The 17,501-nt window shown below is 38.9% G+C and overlaps 1 protein-coding gene and 1 long non-coding RNA gene across 2 annotated transcripts in view; one reads left to right on the forward strand and one right to left on the reverse strand.

Moving 5' to 3' along the window:
• LOC130255664 (uncharacterized) overlaps positions 1-17,501 on the forward strand; it is a 97,658-nt gene that overhangs the window by 59,503 nt on the left and 20,654 nt on the right. The window lies entirely within an intron of this gene.
• On the reverse strand, positions 3,301-15,976 carry LOC130255662 (inducible T-cell costimulator-like). The gene is made up of 6 exons (XM_056496611.1): positions 15,813-15,976; positions 10,175-10,213; positions 7,902-8,240; positions 6,324-6,433; positions 5,630-5,720; positions 3,301-5,130 (listed from the first exon to the last, which is right to left on the reverse strand). Exons 1-5 carry the CDS (start codon positions 15,889-15,891, stop codon positions 5,631-5,633), a joined length of 657 nt encoding a protein of 218 aa, XP_056352586.1. The 5' UTR covers positions 15,892-15,976; the 3' UTR covers positions 3,301-5,130; position 5,630.

Here is a 17,501-nt window from a genome sequence, read left to right on the forward strand (position 1 = left end):
GCAGCTCCTTCACAGATGGAAAACCATGGGAACACTGTCTGCACCAGACTCTCCTACAGATGATGCCCCAGGCCAGGGACTGTTTTAATGAATAAATAAATTGTGCTTGAAAGAGATCCTTATTCACGGGCTGCATGTTTTAATAAAAAAAACCCCACAGCTTTTTGTGTAAAAAACATGGCCTTTTTTTAGAAGAAAAGCACTTTTTGTTCCGGAAGTATGCCTTAAAGATTACTTATTGTAGCCTACAGAAGGTCTCTAGGTGATAGAAGTTGCTGTCTGGCTAAGGTTTTGTCAATTAACTGAGTGAATCAGATATTTTTCTGAAAGCTACCTGTCCCCACAGGCAATGTTTGCCAACTTCTACTGCAAAGGGGGCTATGTCATGGTTGTGAGACATTGCAGCTCCCCTAAAGAGTAAATCCTTTAATTTAGTTTTTCTTCCCTACACTCCTGAAACCCACACATCCCTCTAACACGGCCATGATAATGTCTTTTAACTTCTCCTTCATGACCACAGTAGAACCAAGCAGGGCCTTCTGCCAGGCCCTTCCCCTGAGCTCCCCCTTTCTATACAAGTGAGCTGCTGTAAAGTCCTGCTGCTGGCAGCCGATGTCCTGGAGCACTACCCTGCTGCAGGAAGGAGGGGAATTCCTGATTGGAATTCTGAAGCACAGGCATTAAGAAGAGCCAGAGTCTGGAACGAGGTAGATTTCCATGGAGCTGTTGTTGTGGCTGAACAGCAGACACACAACCAGAAGAGACAGTGCAAGCACTGGTCTGGTGCTCAAGAATGTAGGTAGCAGGAGCTACTGAGATATAGCTCTGTTTCATGACAGCAGCAGCACTAAGCTCTGATTCCCTTGAGAGATTGTTGTCCCTTTGTCTCATGGTCTGGTCCTGCCCGGAACATGCATGGCAGCCCCATAGAAAGGAGCATCAACACAGGGAATTCTGGCAATCAGCCAAGTGCTTAATACAACATTCATTGTTCCACTCGGGGCCCAAAAGAGCTTTAATGGACAATTTTTAAAATTTATGTATTTATTTGGGGGTTTTTTTGTTGTTTTTTATGAGGCTGAGGTGGGGTTTCAGTTTGTTCTTTTGGGTTGGGGTTTTTTTGTGGAGGGGGACTGTAGTTTTTCAAAGGGAGAATTATTTCACTGAATAGACCAAAACAGGTTCCACATTTTGTGGAGGAAAGTAGCCAGTTAAAGAACTGAAGAATCCCAGTTTTGAGCTTCTTCCTCTGCTGTTTGGCCTCAGGAGCCTAAAAAGCCTATGCAGTGCTCTCATACTTCATAGATTATGTTTAAACTGCCAGCCTTGGAAGGCAATAATCTCTGTTCTGCTCTTATCAGCTAGAGCTCACCTAATTTCCACTTTTCTCAGTGTTTCAGGGATTTTTCCAGAAGAACCCTAGCAAACGAGCCTTCCTTCAGGTGGAAAAGGAATTCCCCCTCACAAGTCTTTGCGTGATCCAGGTGTTAAATCCTGGCCTCAATTTTGAGAGATGGCAATACAATATATAAGCTGCAGTGAAACTTGCTGCTGCAGTGCATTGAGACAGGGGATGAAATATCATTGGTGATGGATTTGCCAACAGAATACTAAAAACTACAAGGAGTGTTGGAGGATTTAATATGTGGAAGACATTCAATATTTCGAAGTTGTTAATATTTGCAGTTTAAAAAATGTGTGCAACAGCTAAATCTTTCTTTTTGATAATCAGCTGATTTATCTCTTTTTAAAAATTGATCTCAAGCCATACAAGAACTAATTACTCCCAAGGGGAATTAAATAGCTCAGGCATGCTCATTTAGATGAAGTTCACCCCCTGGCCTCCTATTCATATCTCCAGGTCATACCTGTCCTGTTCATTTTTCCAGAAAAGCTGTTTAATCCTTCCTATTCCTCCCTCTTCTCCAAGCAACCCCACTCACTGAATTGAACTCCTAATCACAGAACATAAATACAAACTTTCATCTCTCAAGGAAATGGGAGAATTTTATCTCAGTGGGTAGACTGCTATTACCATGATGGACTGGACAATTCAAGGGACTTGAGTATATGGAGTGTCTCATTGCAGTTAAAGTCAAAAGAAGGCAGAGACTTAGATCCAGCTCCCCAGTAAATCTTGAATGGGCAGAAGTCCCTACTGACCACATGGATTTATTTTTAACTAAATATTTTCAAATACTTGTATCTTTTTTTTTCCCCTGTATTTTTCTGCATGCCAACTTATAGATTCAAATGTATAAGGAACTTCCCACATTATAAAAGACTTCATGAATAATGGTGTGTGATATCTTCAGTACCAATCCCCACTTAGACTCGTTTGTTTCCTTTACTCAAGTTTGGGAGCCTCTTTTCCCCAGCCTTAAATAAACTTCTTAAGGCCTGCAAGAAATATGATAGAATATAGAACTATTTGAACTCTGAAGTCAATGAAACACCTGTACTAAGGGAAAATGATCCTCTTAGTGTAATTTCATTCCCTATCCCATATATTAGATATGAATTTGCAGTCTTAAAGCTAATCATTAAACTCCAGGAACATTCATACTTGGGTTCATAATTCAGCTTGGGAAGATAAACTTGCAAAATACTTATCAAGGTTTGAATTTCAAACCATCTCAAGACGTGCAGGTGTTCAAATTATGATATATTTATCATTTATCCTTCCTCCAGAAATGGTCTTTGCCCAAAACTGGGAGTTTCCAAAGAGAGATTTTACTTTTTGAAGTTATGACTTGTTAGAATATCGGGCTTTCTGTTTAGTCTTACTGACTGTTATTTTTTATTTTCTTTTATTTTAATCCTTTCTTGTCACACAGTCTATAGACTTGATTCATGTTATTTTTACATGTCTTTTCTTTTTTTTTTCTTATTCTGTCATCCTTTATCTTCTTCCAGCTCATTTTGATTTGGAGGTATTGGAAATTGGCAGAAAGAAACTGAAAAATGTTCCAAAATAATCTGTGACATTATAAGCACACTGCATAAGGGATTAAAGAAAAAGAAGAATATATGGGACACTATGAAAAAACACTTTCTCATAAAAATAATAGGAAATAAACATGTGCAAACAGTGTCATTACCTCAATGCCTAGAAACAAGTCCAAATTTTTGATTTTCGGTTTTTAATTTTTTTTTCCTAAGTCCATTTCCTGTTACCCACTAAAATGCTATACAGGAATAAATTGTCCTGCACTCTCTCCTCATTGTGCTGTGGATTTCGCTGAGATTAATTCTTTCACAAGACATGTATGCATGCATGAATATTCTTATGGACACATATGGCATAATTTAAAAATGTTTTATTAAGAATAAAAATATATTTTTCAAAAAAGAAATGAGTAATGGAACCTGAGACTTCCACAAGCTTTGTTATAATGAATATAAATCATTTATCTAGCCAGTGCAACATGTATGCATTTTGAACTGCTTTGTACAGACTTACATATTTGTCATTTATCCAGCAGCATCCCAAGGCAAACCTCAAGCTTTTCCTTCTTTCAGAAACTCTTTATTTCTTGAATTTCCTTCTCAGTCTGGTGAGATGTTCCAGGGGATAGGACTCTTCACTCTTACATAGGATCTTGCATCCAGTTCTTCTCATAGGTAGTAGATGTTAGCTATTTTTACCAATAATTTTCAAACACAGTAATTTCATCAATTTTTTTTTTTTTTTTAATCATGGAAACAGTGTATTTATGGATGTACAGAGGCGAGCTTAGTTTGCTGGGGAGGTCAAGTAATTTGTCAAAGAATGCTGGGAGAAAATGTGATGTGACCCAACACTGCAGGGCTCCCCTCTCCACCTCTGCCTAGGAGCTGGTTGGCTGAACAGGGCTGTGCAATTGGCAGTCCCCATCTCATTTGATGCTTTACTCATTTTCATTTGCTTAATGTCACAGTTAGCAGTTTGCACCTTCTCTCCACAGTACTTCTGTGTATCCAGGTGTTTGTTGAGGAAAGCACTGTTCTTGATGTACCAGCTTATTTCCTCCTCATCCCCATGTGCCTTACCAAATTTGTAACCAGACTTCCATTTGCCAGACAAGGAGGCCATGTATCTCTCTCAATAGTACCCTCTGACCAATATTTGGGGTTTCCTAATGTATTACAGTGAGGTTCAGAACCAATATACCACTCTGGTTCCAGCAGCCCAAAGGTGTCTGGCAAGATATGCAGGCTGGATTCACAGCTGGTCATTTATGGCCAGTTTTCCTGGATTTCACATGAAGCATGAAGTATTGATCATTTCATTCATACTGAAGGCACTGAGCAATTTGAGGCAGGTCAAGTAATCCCTGAACCCTCTGGGGAAGTTGTAAAGGTTTCATGTCAAATCACAAGAGGAAGATAATTGCAATGCAGAGTCCATGAATATACTGGCCACAGGGACAGTGTTGTGTTTGTGCTGCAAATCATGAACAGGAGAGATCATGCCTCCTAGTTTAGGGACAGATCTTGTAGGTTTGAACAGACTTAAGGAGCAGTTGCAGTTCTAATATATCCATCTTGTAATATATTCCTCTGTTAGTAAAAGCATTCAGGATTTAGTTAAATAAGAGGAGCCCCAAGGTATGAATGCCAAGTACGTATTGATAGCACAAATACAAAAAATGCAGGTGCACATAACTGAGCAGTGTGTCACGGGGATGTCTCTGCTGTACTCTCAGGTTTTGTTCCCCTGCTAAAATAACCCTAAGAAAAGGGCATGTGCAATACATGGCACTATGGCTGTACCAAAAGGATTGGCTTTGGAGGTAGTCTTTTTTTTGTACCCAGTGGAAAGTTTATCATAAAGGAGACTAGAAAATAAAAGTTCTCTCTGTAGCAGCACTACAGGAATCTTACATTTTCTTCTACTAAAAGCTGACATTTTTACCACGTTGTTATTCTTTCTTGTCTGAGTCAGTGGGTCAGGCAGGGTGTCAGTTCATAAACAAGGGTAGAGCAAAACAGCTCAGAACAGTACTACAGTGGGTGTCACATGGCTGAGTACAGGGCGAGTATGAGAGCCCAGGGAGGCTGGGAAAGGTGGGGAAATGCTGATTTCCCATTGTCCAAGTAGCTGGAAAACTCAGCTCCCAAAATTTCCATGCCACAAGCAACTTATACCTAGAATAGAAATGGAGAATCAGTTATGTGCAGCACACTCATGTCTGAATAAGTCCAAATTCTGTTTCTGTTCTGTATCCAAAACTGCTTGTGTAGTAGCTTCCATAGGGCTTAAGTAGTTAGGAAGCTCCTCATTCTCTACAGAATATTTGCCCTTAGCCAGTAACACTCATAAATTTAGTAAATCACTTCCCCACTGAGATTTTAGGTGGCATGCATCATCTCAAGAATCAGAACAGAACAGTTGTGGATCTCTTCCTCATGCATAAGATCATTACTTTGCACAGACCTGAAGCAGCAGCATTTCTAGGAACCAGCCCACCATTATGATTCAAAAAGTTTCCAGAGATTTTGCATTTAGATTTGTCTTCCTTCGACATGGCAACATGAACTCCATTAACAAGGTGTTATAACACCCACCCACCCAGAATCAATGGCAGATACAGTAAGCAGTTCAAAAGCAGACACAAGCAGAGCATAACACCGGGTTTAACACAACCTCAGATTCTTGGTTTTTTAGCTGCGTTCACTGCTGCCATGGGCATGTATTCACTGTTGTACTCGTGGGAGTTCGATTCACACTTCTGATTCTGCCAACAGAGAGAAAATGCCACGAATTTAATTTGTGGTCACATACCTTTGCCACTCCTGCCTTTGTTCGCTAAGCAGGGCAGTTACTCTGTTTTCGGTGGGAGCATTAAGGTCAGAATAGACATGTCAAACTCACATAGAAAACTTGGAATAAAACAAACTGAAAATTAAAAGCACATATTGCCCAAAAGAATAGCTAAGGTCTGTGGTCTTCCTACTTTCCTGAGTCAAATCTAAGTGGTTTTGCAGCAGAACAATGTTGGAATTGCTCCACTGATGATTGTTTCCCCTTCTAAAAGAAAACAGTGAGGTGAACTGCTTACCAAAGTAGTTTTACTGACCTGTGCAGCATTTCATCTCTTTCCTTTGGTTCCAAGCCTTTAAATCAATAAACAATTCTGCCTCAGAAAAATTAAATCTGAGCTACTGTCATCAATGACTTGAATTCCAGTCGTAAATTAACAACTCAGTCTTTATTGTCAAAAAATACAGCACACACTGAGTGAGTATGTGCTTGTCCTACTCTCTAAATCTCATTAAATCAAGTTCCCTATCCATGACCTTTGGAAGAAGGGTTCTGCATAATCTCATATATTGCTTACCTTGTTCCTTAAGCAACATGCCACAGCACAGCAGACACAGGAAATGGCAAAAATTATCAGGCCGATAATTATCCATAGCACGAGTCCAAGTGAAAAGCAGTCCTCCTTGTCTGAAGATGGAGAGGCAAAAAAAAAAGAAAAGTAATTACTGATAATTTTCATTTTTGTCTTCTGCAGATAACTTCAATTCTTTTCCCTCTTCATATTAATAAATTAGCAAAAGTGAACTCTGAAGAAGGATTTTGCTGAGGTGAATTGCCACCTTGGTAAAGTGTATTCAGTAGGAAGCAGAAGATGGCATTTTTTAGAAAGAGAGGGGAAAGTTGGTACACAGTGCGGAAAAGTGTAGACTGAAAAAAAACCAAGCCAGGCTTGAGAGTATGCTGAGGAAGAAAAAAAAAAAAAAAACCAAAAAACCAGAAAAATCGTAACCTCCAACATGGTGTTTCAGATCTGAACAAGGTTTAAGCTAATATGCAGCAAGTACCACAGGTGATATAAAGGGCAACCTGATCAAGAGAAGGATAGACTTTGGCAGTTGTGTTTGGATAGGGAGGCAAGCTGAGGTACTTGAGATTGCCCTTGCCCAGATCTGGAAGAAAATATGACAGGATGTGAAACATTTAGAAAAAGCCCTGAACATCTGACTATCCATACAAGTGGAAATGGACACTGCAGACAAAATCAAACGTTAGAGCTTGATTCTGAGAAGCTTTTTAAATGCAGAAATGATTGAGAGCCAACTTGACTCAAGCATATTATTGCTGTAGCATTTTAGCTTCTATCTTTGTTTAATCCTGGTGTTGGGAGAGAGGAGAAGAAAGCAAGGGAAGGACAACAGGCAGTACCATGCTGCAACTGAACTGTATGAAGATCCAAGAATTGATGTGAGCAAAACCATTAACTTTTTCAGTTTAGTATACTAAAGAGCCACTGAATGAAAGCCAGGTCAAAATTAAAGCCTGAGCAGTTAGTTTTCTGGAGTTAGTCCAAGCCCTTCTCAGTAAACAGCCAAAAATTCTCAACAGCTGCGGATCTCTTCTGCCCTAAGGCTCTAAAGCTGAAGGTCTGCTTCACAGTGGTGAACACCACCTTCTTCACACCTCAATGGCATCCAAGAGTTCCATACGCCACTACTAGTACGGATATTTGACAATCGATTTTTTTTAATCCTAGGCTTTTGAAGTTAGCTCTCAGAATGGAATTTTTTCCCACTAGCTAGATGTAATCTTAAAATTTAAACTCAGCAATTTTAAAAATGGGCAGGAGAAATTGGTGTTGCAGACAAAAGAGAGACTGCAGTACTCAAGAAGTTGTAGTCAAGCTAACTTGGGTGCCACATCCACGACACAAAGTTCAGCATGGCCTGAAAACCTGCCCAAGAAGATGAATAAATACAGAGAGGAAATGCTGAGCGGTGTGCCAACACAGCTCCACTATTACCAGCCCCCTGCTAGGTAGTTTTAAGCCTGGCAGTTAGCTGTGCCAACTCTAGTCACATTTTTCACTGCAGCATAGCTATACCCATTGTCTACTTATCAGTAAACTGAAGTGCGGGGAGAAGAGAACTAGACTTACCTGGGATGTACAAATAAGTTTCTTTCAGACAGCAATCTATGTAAGGAGGAGGTAAGAGTATCTCCAGGTAGTAGGTATAAACATCAGTATGTTTTCTTTCTAGATTTTTAAGAATGAAAGTGGTGCTGTTCCTTGAATTTTGTGTCTGACAGTAGCTGACATTACTCTTGAGGATAACTTTCTCTTCGCCCAAATGGAGTGCACAGATGTTCTTCTTTTCACGCCCTTTGAAGAGGGTTATGCTGAACTCACTCACATTTTTGGGGTTTGGAAATGTGAAATTGAAGTTTCCATTTTCAAATTCCACCATCACCTGGGCATCAGAGATATTGACCTGATCTGAAGACGTGAAAAAAGTAAGTATAGTCACACATATAGCAGTGAAAAGAATCCTTAAAGTGCTAAGAAACTCATTTAAACAAAACAAATGAACCATGCGATTGTAATTTAAGGCAAGTAGGTACCCAGAACAGTCTGGCTGTGAAAAGCAGCCCTTACAATGAGATACCAGTGCATTATTCTGGTTGTGCCAGACATTACTGATAAAATAAATGAGACCTGGCCTGTTATCTGCTCTAAGGCTAGAGATATCACTGTTAGCAGTAGATCAGTGACCTTGATAGTATTACTTACTACTAAAGCTACTAAATGGTGAAGTTACTAATATTACTTACAGTACCAGTTACTAGATATTGTTTAAAGGCCCCCTGGACCAAACACTGTATAGATGTATAATCCCTGCCTCGGTGTCAGGTTGTCCTATTCATAGATAAAACAAGTGGGACAAAGATGATAATGATAATAAGTATCTCTGGTTTATGTTTGTAATCTGTACCCTACTGAACATGCAATTATAAGATCATTTAGATTAGAAAAGACCCTGAAGATCATCAAGTCCAAGCATTAGCTCAGCATTGCCAAGTCTGCCATTAAACCATGTCCCTAAGTGCCACACCGCCATGTCTTTTAAATTCCTCCAGGGGAAATGACTCTACCACTTCTCTGGGCAGCCTCTTCCAATTCTTGACTGCTCCTTCAGTGAAGCAATTTTTCCTAATATTCTGTCTAAATCTCTCCTTGTGCAACTTGAGGCCATTTCCTCTTGACTTGTCACTTGTTACTTAGAAGAGACTGAACCCTACCTTACTGCAGCCCTCCTTTTTTCCAGGCTAAACACCCCCAGCTCCCTCAGCCACTCCTTCCATCAGCTCTGTCACCTCCTCTAGACCCACTGCAACACCCCAACATCTTTCCTGTAGTGAGGAGACCAAAACTGGACACAGGATTCGAGATGTGGCCTTACCAGTGCCTAATACAGCATGACAGTCATTGCCCTGATCTTCCTGGCCACACAATAATTGATACAGGCCAGGATGCCACTGGCTTCCTTGGCCACCTGGGCACACAGTGGCTTGTGTTCAGCCGGCTGCTGAGCAGCACCTTCGGGATCTTTACCAGGAGCTTTCCCGACACTTTTCCCACAGCTTGCAGGGCTGCCTGGGTTGTCGTGACCCAAGTGCAGGACCTGGCATGTGGCCTTGTTGAACCTCATACAATTGATCTCGACCCATTGGTCCATCCTGTCCAGAGCCTTCCTACACTCCCACCTGACACTTACACCTAACTTGGTGTTCTCTGCAAATTTATTGAAGGTGCACCCCTTATCGAGGTCATTGATAAAGATACTAAATAGAACTGGCCCAAAACTGAGCCCTGGGGAACCCCAGTTGGAAGCGGCCACCAGCTGGATGTAACTCTATTCACCACCACTCTCTGGGCCCAGTGACCCAGCTGGTTTGATGATGTAGCTGAAAATTCAAAATGGAATGTGAACCCCAAGCTCCTGCATGACTGCCTTAACCACAGGACCTGACTTGTCTTGTGGAATAGATAGTGATTTGAGATATGACACATAAAGTTTCAACCTGATTACTTAGATGGCTACAGCACCTATATCGCTCAGATAATGAAAAGCATGGACGGCGAAGGTTACTGTGTGCATGCAACCACATGCAGTCCAGAAATCCCATTTGACCCTCCCAAAATCTCTATGAAAAGCTCTCAGATGTTGTGTGACTCTCATTTTACAATCTTCTCAGAGAAGCAAATTTGACTTTGTAAAGTCAGCAACTAATAGCACATAAAACTCCCTCAGACAAAAATATGTTAAAGTGTGCAGTAAAAAAATGGCAGTTTTCTTCCTTTAAGGGTTGCATTTTCAGATGTAGGAAGGCATTTAAAACTGTAAACCAAATTAGGCAAATGCATCTTACCTATATTTTTGCATGCTCGTGATATGCAGCTGTCAACTCCTGAAAAATACAAAATTGTTTTCTGTTTAAAATTCTAGAAGAGCAATGCAGGAACAAGTGGTTAACTATGCAACGTTAAGATGCTGAAGCTATTTTACAATTTATAATATCCTATCTGATCCTTTCTGTGCTACACTCTAAAGTCATATGATATGATAAAATAATTAAATATAAAAATCAAAGTAGAAAGAAAAGGCAAGAATTTATATTGATCATACATATAACGTTCACAAATTCTTAAAACACCTTTGCAAAATAATATGTGTACTTCAGAAATAGAGCTGACATGAAAGAAAAATTCTTTCACCAAGATACTGAGGAAATCTGCCTGAGATGAAAAAAGCATATTTTTGATTTCTCATGAGTCCTGATTTTGCAAAAAGCCAGCATTGTATTTTTCCCAGACCGAAGTACTCATTTCCATCAATATTTGTTCTGCTTCCCCACTGCTTGACACAGCACCGAAACAATCATCTGGATGATGTTTCAAAGCATATATCACAAAAATATTCAAGCAATGCATATGGTTTTGTTTCCTTTTCCTTTTCCAAGAGCAACTCTTTCTCTTATTGTTCATAGGTGATCTTCATTACAGAACACAGACACATTTTTGATAATTGTTCTGGTTTTGTTTTTTAAACCACTGCCTCCATCACCATACACTATGGCAACACTTCAGAACGGTTTGTATGTCAGTACAGACAACACAGCACAGTCTGATAGTGTTTCATTTGGAAGGTTTCATTTTTCAGTGCCCTAAAATTAAATGTTCAGATAGGTAGACAGATAAAAAGAAAAAAAATCTATATTCTGTTCCTGTTTTTGGTAACCTGAGTAAGTTGTTCAGATGCTGCTTAGAATGAAATATATCTAAATCAGTTTTATGATCCTAAGGAAATACAGGGCAAATACTTAAAGACTTTGATGCACTATCCTATTCTTGTTACAGCTGCTTGGTAGACTAGATAGATCCACACAGAGTAGAACCCCAGCTATCCCAGGTATTGCACTGTTTGCATAGTATAAATAACCTTTTTTTTCCAACGCACCTGTTATCTTTGACATTTGGCCTGTAAATACACAGAGACATAGGATCAGTCACTTTTGGCTACTTTTATGTGATCTCAATTCTTTCAGTCTTTTAGTTTATGCTTTTCTCTTGTTTTGAATTCTTGCTCCTCAGTTACTGCCATTGGCAAGGGCATTAAAATAAATTATACTCATTTAAGATACCTTTAGTGTGACACAGAAGCTAATGGACTTCTGGAAGACACTTTGAGATGCTCAGTTAGAGATCAGCAGAAACTGTTATTCCTTCTTGATTGATCTACCATTTTCCTAGTTATCAAATCCTTCCTGGTTTACTGTGCATCATCAGCACCCTTATCTAATTCAGTGACAATTCTCATATCTGCACTTCTCTTAGGACTATTATATAAGTGTAGGATAACAGACAAGATATTTAGCATCTTGTATCACAGGTGTGAAGATAAGGCAGGGAAAACACAGAGCTTGCCAACCCACAGTGAAATAGAGCTCTAGAACCACTGAAGGCACAGACAGAAAGTGCAAGCCCTTGAAATTTTATATAGTCTGAAAAGATTAAAGCAAAGGTCAAATAAAGAAATAATTCTTGATTAATTATATGTTGTATGATGAAAGAAAACAGTTGCTATGAGAACAGTATTTGAGATAAAGGTCATTTAAAATGCTCTGTAATTTGACATCCTGTAGTTTGGTAACACGTACCTTTAAATTAGGCCTAACAACCAACAAATTATTTATGGAAGAGAAGAACAAATCAAATGTACAGCAGAAGCTAGGGAGTGTGATAAATGCATAAACTTATCTGATACTTTTGAGAAGCGTCTACCTTGGAGATGAAACGTCTACATGTGTCACTGGTCTGGTCATTTGAGAGGAAAGGCAGATGCTGACTCTGTCAGAGCAGCTACAGAGTGAAGCGATGCCATATTCCTTCAATGTCCCAGGGCCTGGGATAACCTTACTCTGAGCACTAAAGTGACAACATCAGATTTGTTTTCTCTGTTTGTCTCTGAGAACAGTTCGATTTGGCTGTTAGCTAATGAAATTGCCCTTTCATACCACATAGGTTAAAATGTTTGTCAGAGATCATGGTTTTAATCCTTGTTTTTAATGAAAAAGGGCAGAGAGAGGTCATTAAGCATTTAGTTCATGTGACTTTGTGACAAACTGAAAGATTGTTTTGTATCCTCTCCAACACAAAAGGCTAAAATGCCTGTTTTCAAGGAACACTCCAATAATACATTTCTCTGAATGAGCATTTTGGTAAATGTGATGCAATTAGCATTCCTCTGAAATAAGTGCCCATAGAGAAGAGTGTGCTTAGCATAGGATAAAGGCAGTACATTTTAGAATTAGATTAACAGTGCCTGAGGTTAAAACACAAAATAGTCTACATGGATGACCACAATGGGTGAAAGCTGATATAAATTTCCAATTCACTAGCTATTCTGCATCAGCTCCTAATTTGAATGCACTTGCTGAATACTAAAAAGTTGTTCATTCCCCCTCCTGGTGTCTGCCTGCTGATCTTCTGTGCCCATTTGTACCCATTCATTCCTAGATAATCATACAGACCTGTAGCACTCTTGTTAATGGCCAGACACATTTGGGATGCTTCTTGCCGAGTTCCAGTCAGAATGAATGAACATAGTAGAATGTGAGAAAGGAACCTGGGCTTTAAGCATCAAGTAATATTGAGAGATTCACTGACTAATTCTCCCTAATTCTACCTCAAAAATATGTGAATAAAAGTATGCATTATGGTATTGTTAAAATTGAACAGAAGAATTTCACTAGATCAGCAGTAAAAATACTTAGATTTGGCTGCAAAAAGATTCCTTTTTGTTATTTTTCATAAAAAGGATTATTCAATTGCATATAAAGGTTTGAGAAAAAAGGAAACAAATCTTTAGGTTGTTTCCTAGCAGTGTCACAATTTAGAGTTGCAAGGAGTAGTTCCTGGCTCACCTGATGAGAAGCAGAGTGCCAAGACAAATATTGTGGTTTAGATATAAATCTAAGAGATTAACATGTGTATGAAAGTTACATCTTGTTATGTTTAACTCTGAAGGAAAGCTTGGGTGTGTGTACATTTGTGTATGTGTATTTACAGTCATGTACATTTCCATGTCAATTTTGTCTTCAGTGCAGCAGGAAAACCTTTTGGCAGAAGTCTGGGAATTTCTATGGTAGTGTGCTTGGATACTGAGGACAATGGAAAGTGTACTATTTTCATTTTAATAGGATTGCAATTTTGAGCTTTCTAGTTATTCTTTGGCAGACCCAGCACCAATCCGTTATGCATTTAGGTCCAAACAGAAGTTTTAAAATCACTTTCAACCACTTTTCAAGCTTGAGGTTTAGGCCAGTAGAATAGAATAAACTGACTTGGTTTTTTGTTTGTATGATCTGCCCTAGCTTTCAGAAAACTTATGTACTGATAGAAAGAATAAGCATAATTTCACTTGTGTGTGTTTGCCTCTGAAGATTAGCAAGGAAGTTGCAGACCCCACTTTTAAAACAAACACATTTGTTTTGTTAATACTAAATGCATAATGAAACTACACATAGATTTTAAGTTGTTACAGTTTTGAACTTTCAAGGCAGTCTGAAAGATGACACTGTCAATTTAGTGTCATTAGTCATATGCCTAAAACTAACATGTTTCTATCTTTCAAGAATCCAGGATTACGTGAGGAAGGAGTGCTTGTGGGCAAAACAGTAATGGCCAGATTTATTCTAGGAAGCCATCTTTAATCTGAATTATTTCTATGATATAACTTTTGTTGAGAAATACTGAAATTCATATAAAATATACCATGGAAAGAACAGCCAGTGTTGATTATATTTCAGAAGCCTTTCTAAGAAATTACTGTGGTGTCCTCCTGTATTGACAACAGATCAGTAGGTGAAGAGTGATAATGCTTTGCAAATGCTGGTGTGCAAAAGCTCGTGTGCAATGTTTATTAGCAAGGGCCTCAAGTGCTGTGGAATCCTACCTGTACTCCAAAATTTATTGCCTGTGTTTCTCTGCAGGTAACAGAGAAGCTCCCTACTCTTATGAACAATTTCTTTATCACAATTGGGTTATCAAATCATAATGCACATATGAACACATGTATGTTACCTCCTGTGACCTATTTACATCCAGAGGTTACAAGTTATGCTGAGAACACTGTAAGACAAAAAACATTAGGGACACCATTTCTTCTTACACACAGTCTCTTTCTCATGTCATCTCCTTTCCCCAGTTCCTTGCCCAAATCCTACCCTCCATATTTGAAGGAAAGGAGAAAGAGGGAAGAAATGCTGGTATCATACAAAACAATTGTCTGCACTTTTAAAATTACAGCTTGTTTCTTCCCATGAGGAAGGGCTTTCTAGATAGCTTCAGTCATGTGTAAAAACATGCTGGTCAGGTATTCATGCAAATTTGTCTAGGTGAGAAGTAACCAAACTGAAAGGATTTTTTGTTAGTAGATTTAGGAGAAGAATTCCAAGGAGAACTCCCGTTAGAGATACTGATTACAATTACTCTTTGTTGTGATTTTCTCCATCTTTTCATTCCATCTGAAAATTCAGCATACTATCCATATATTAGTTAGCCTTCAAAAATGTATCTGCATTACCTAAAGAGCTGAAAACTAGATTTTATTTATAGGAAAAGGGAAGTTCTTCCTGAAACCTCAGGATCACTTAACTTCTATTTCTTTTTCACTAGAATTTTTGAAATAAATATTTAATAGCCCTTGGCATGACCATCCAAAGAGAATATTTAGATGGTGTTTAGTAACTGTACACACTAAATCTCAGATCTTACTTATAAGATGCATCATACCAAATCCTCCGACAGAAAATGTACAGAAAAAAAGACTCTTGTTAATCTGTTACTATCTCTATTTCTGTGCTGACCATTAATATGAGGGTTTCAGAGAGGTTACAGATAAAGTTGTGATATTTTACTTAGCACAGCTGGGATAAAACACTGAATCTTATTAAATACTACATCCATATTTAAGGCTGGACTGAGAAAGGTCACTGGCACCTTCTCAAACACAGCATAGGAATTCCATGCTTCCTCTTAAGTCTGCATTTCCAGCCTGCACCAAAATGATCTCGTCTACTCTTCTATGCCATACACATTTTTCATTGCATAAAATTCCCCACCCAAACAAGAACAGGTTTAAATATTAATAACTTGGTTTCATTTTATTATTCACTATCATGCTGCTATGAGATATTATATCCATCAAGGGAAGCTGGCTGGAGCACTACAATCTAAACAGCTAAGGGTAACTCTGAGCAGATGAGCTAAAGAACATAAACAATGAAAACTTGTACTTTTTAGTTTCAGAGCAAATGTCCCATGCTGGCAGGAATTCTCTTCCCATCAACTCTAGTGATATTAAAGTTGAGAGCAGCCGTTACCCTCCATTACCTTTATTCCTCCAACTCCTTGCTATCACACCTCATTTACTGTTTCCCATCATTGGCTGAGTTATATTCTATAGAGACACCTACTGCAAGGAGAATAATCCAAAATGTTACTCACCGTACAGGGCTTCAAACTGAAAGCAGAGGACACAGAAAGTTACAGCAACCACCTTCATGCCTGCCTGACACAGAGGCATCAGCCTTCTGTCTACTGTGAAGATGGGGAAGAACACATGGGTAGAAAAGGAAGTGGTTTGTGGGTTCTGGGGCAAATTGTAAGATAATCAGAATGACTTTTAAACATCTGTCCCCTGACTACATTATAGCTAAGTCAGCATTAGCTGTTGCACATACCTGGTTTAATGTTTAATTTTTTTTTTCCTACCTAATGGTTTGCTGTCACAGACAGGAGGATGAAAGACTTTCTGACATTACTTTTGATGACTTTGCAAAGACTGTTTCTGGTAAAGTCTATCACAATAGAGGCTACAGTTATCTACAGTAGACTTCTGCAAATTGCCCATGGTCAGCAACTGGTATTAACTAACAGAACATGCATATTTGTAACTGGCAACCTGGTTTCTCCCTACCAGTTTCAACTGGTTTTATATAACTAATGGCCTTGCTCTATGTGGAAACTCTATTAATTTATGGGGTAGGAGTCTCTCATGTGCCATGGTCCTGAAATTTATAGGAAGAACATGGCCAAATTGCAGAAAGATCCCTTCGGCCCTGTGACTTCTAACAAGTTCACTCCAGCGTGACTTCCATCCCGAGATCAGGCTTGTTTTGCCTGAAGTTTCATGGGAAACTTCATGTGGCTCTGTGAGAGGAGATCTGACTCAGTGCCCTAGGGACTTAGGTCAAAAGGTCCTCTCCTTCCTTCTTCCTTGCCTTTGTGCAGAATACTCTATTATCCTGTTATCCATCTTTATCCTGGGAATGTTTTAGGACCCTTTGTAACATGTTCTACAATCATTTAATCCTGGCTGCTTATTTATGTCTATAATACTAATTTTAGTGCATATGCAAGAAAAGCAGTTTCTAAATCATGTTTCATATATTAGATGAAGTTTGCATTTCTGATTGCACAAAGAGAAAACACAAAGGACTGCTAGCGGTGCCTGACAGACACTGCTGAGGTTGAGTCCTTGTAATGGTCAAATAATTGGAAAATAACAGGACTGTGTTACAGATTCACTCCTACTTTATACTGTTTAAGTAATTCCGCACATATTGGTTTACTCTTCTTCAAAAAGTGATTAAATATCTTTCACTATGACTGCTAAAGATCTATTCACATGGACATCAGCAGGGTTTTACTTTCTTCAAATCCATCCAAAGCCCTGTAACTCTATGCATTTTTTAAAATTATAGTCAGAACTAAACATAAGTCAAATCAGCTGTTGGTATAAATTTTCAGCTCTAGTCTCTGGGGCCAAAATTAAGTAACTGTAAGTAGAGAAAGTTTCTCCAGTATGCTTTTAATTCTGAAGCCCAAAAATATATGGAGATTCAAATGATACACCTACAAAACATACATCTGACTCCTGAGATTTGCCACTGAAGTAATAAACTATATTGGGATCTACTGAGGTTCTGGGTAGGATTGTCTTTTCCATCCCCCATAAAAACTAAAGGGAAGTGCTGAAAGAACAGAGCAACCCTCTCCTGGGATATGACCTTTACCGCCCCCCAAATGAACTTAGAGGTGGTCCCCAAAAGCCTATAGTAAAAAGAGCTGCTGCTGCAGAGAATTAAGGGTGGAAGAGAATCATGTGTTAAGTACCCCTATGCACATCTTTTG

The sequence above is a fragment of the Oenanthe melanoleuca genome, chromosome 7 (assembly GCF_029582105.1).
Source record: "Oenanthe melanoleuca isolate GR-GAL-2019-014 chromosome 7, OMel1.0, whole genome shotgun sequence".
In the NCBI taxonomy this organism is placed as follows: Eukaryota; Metazoa; Chordata; class Aves; order Passeriformes; family Muscicapidae; genus Oenanthe; species Oenanthe melanoleuca.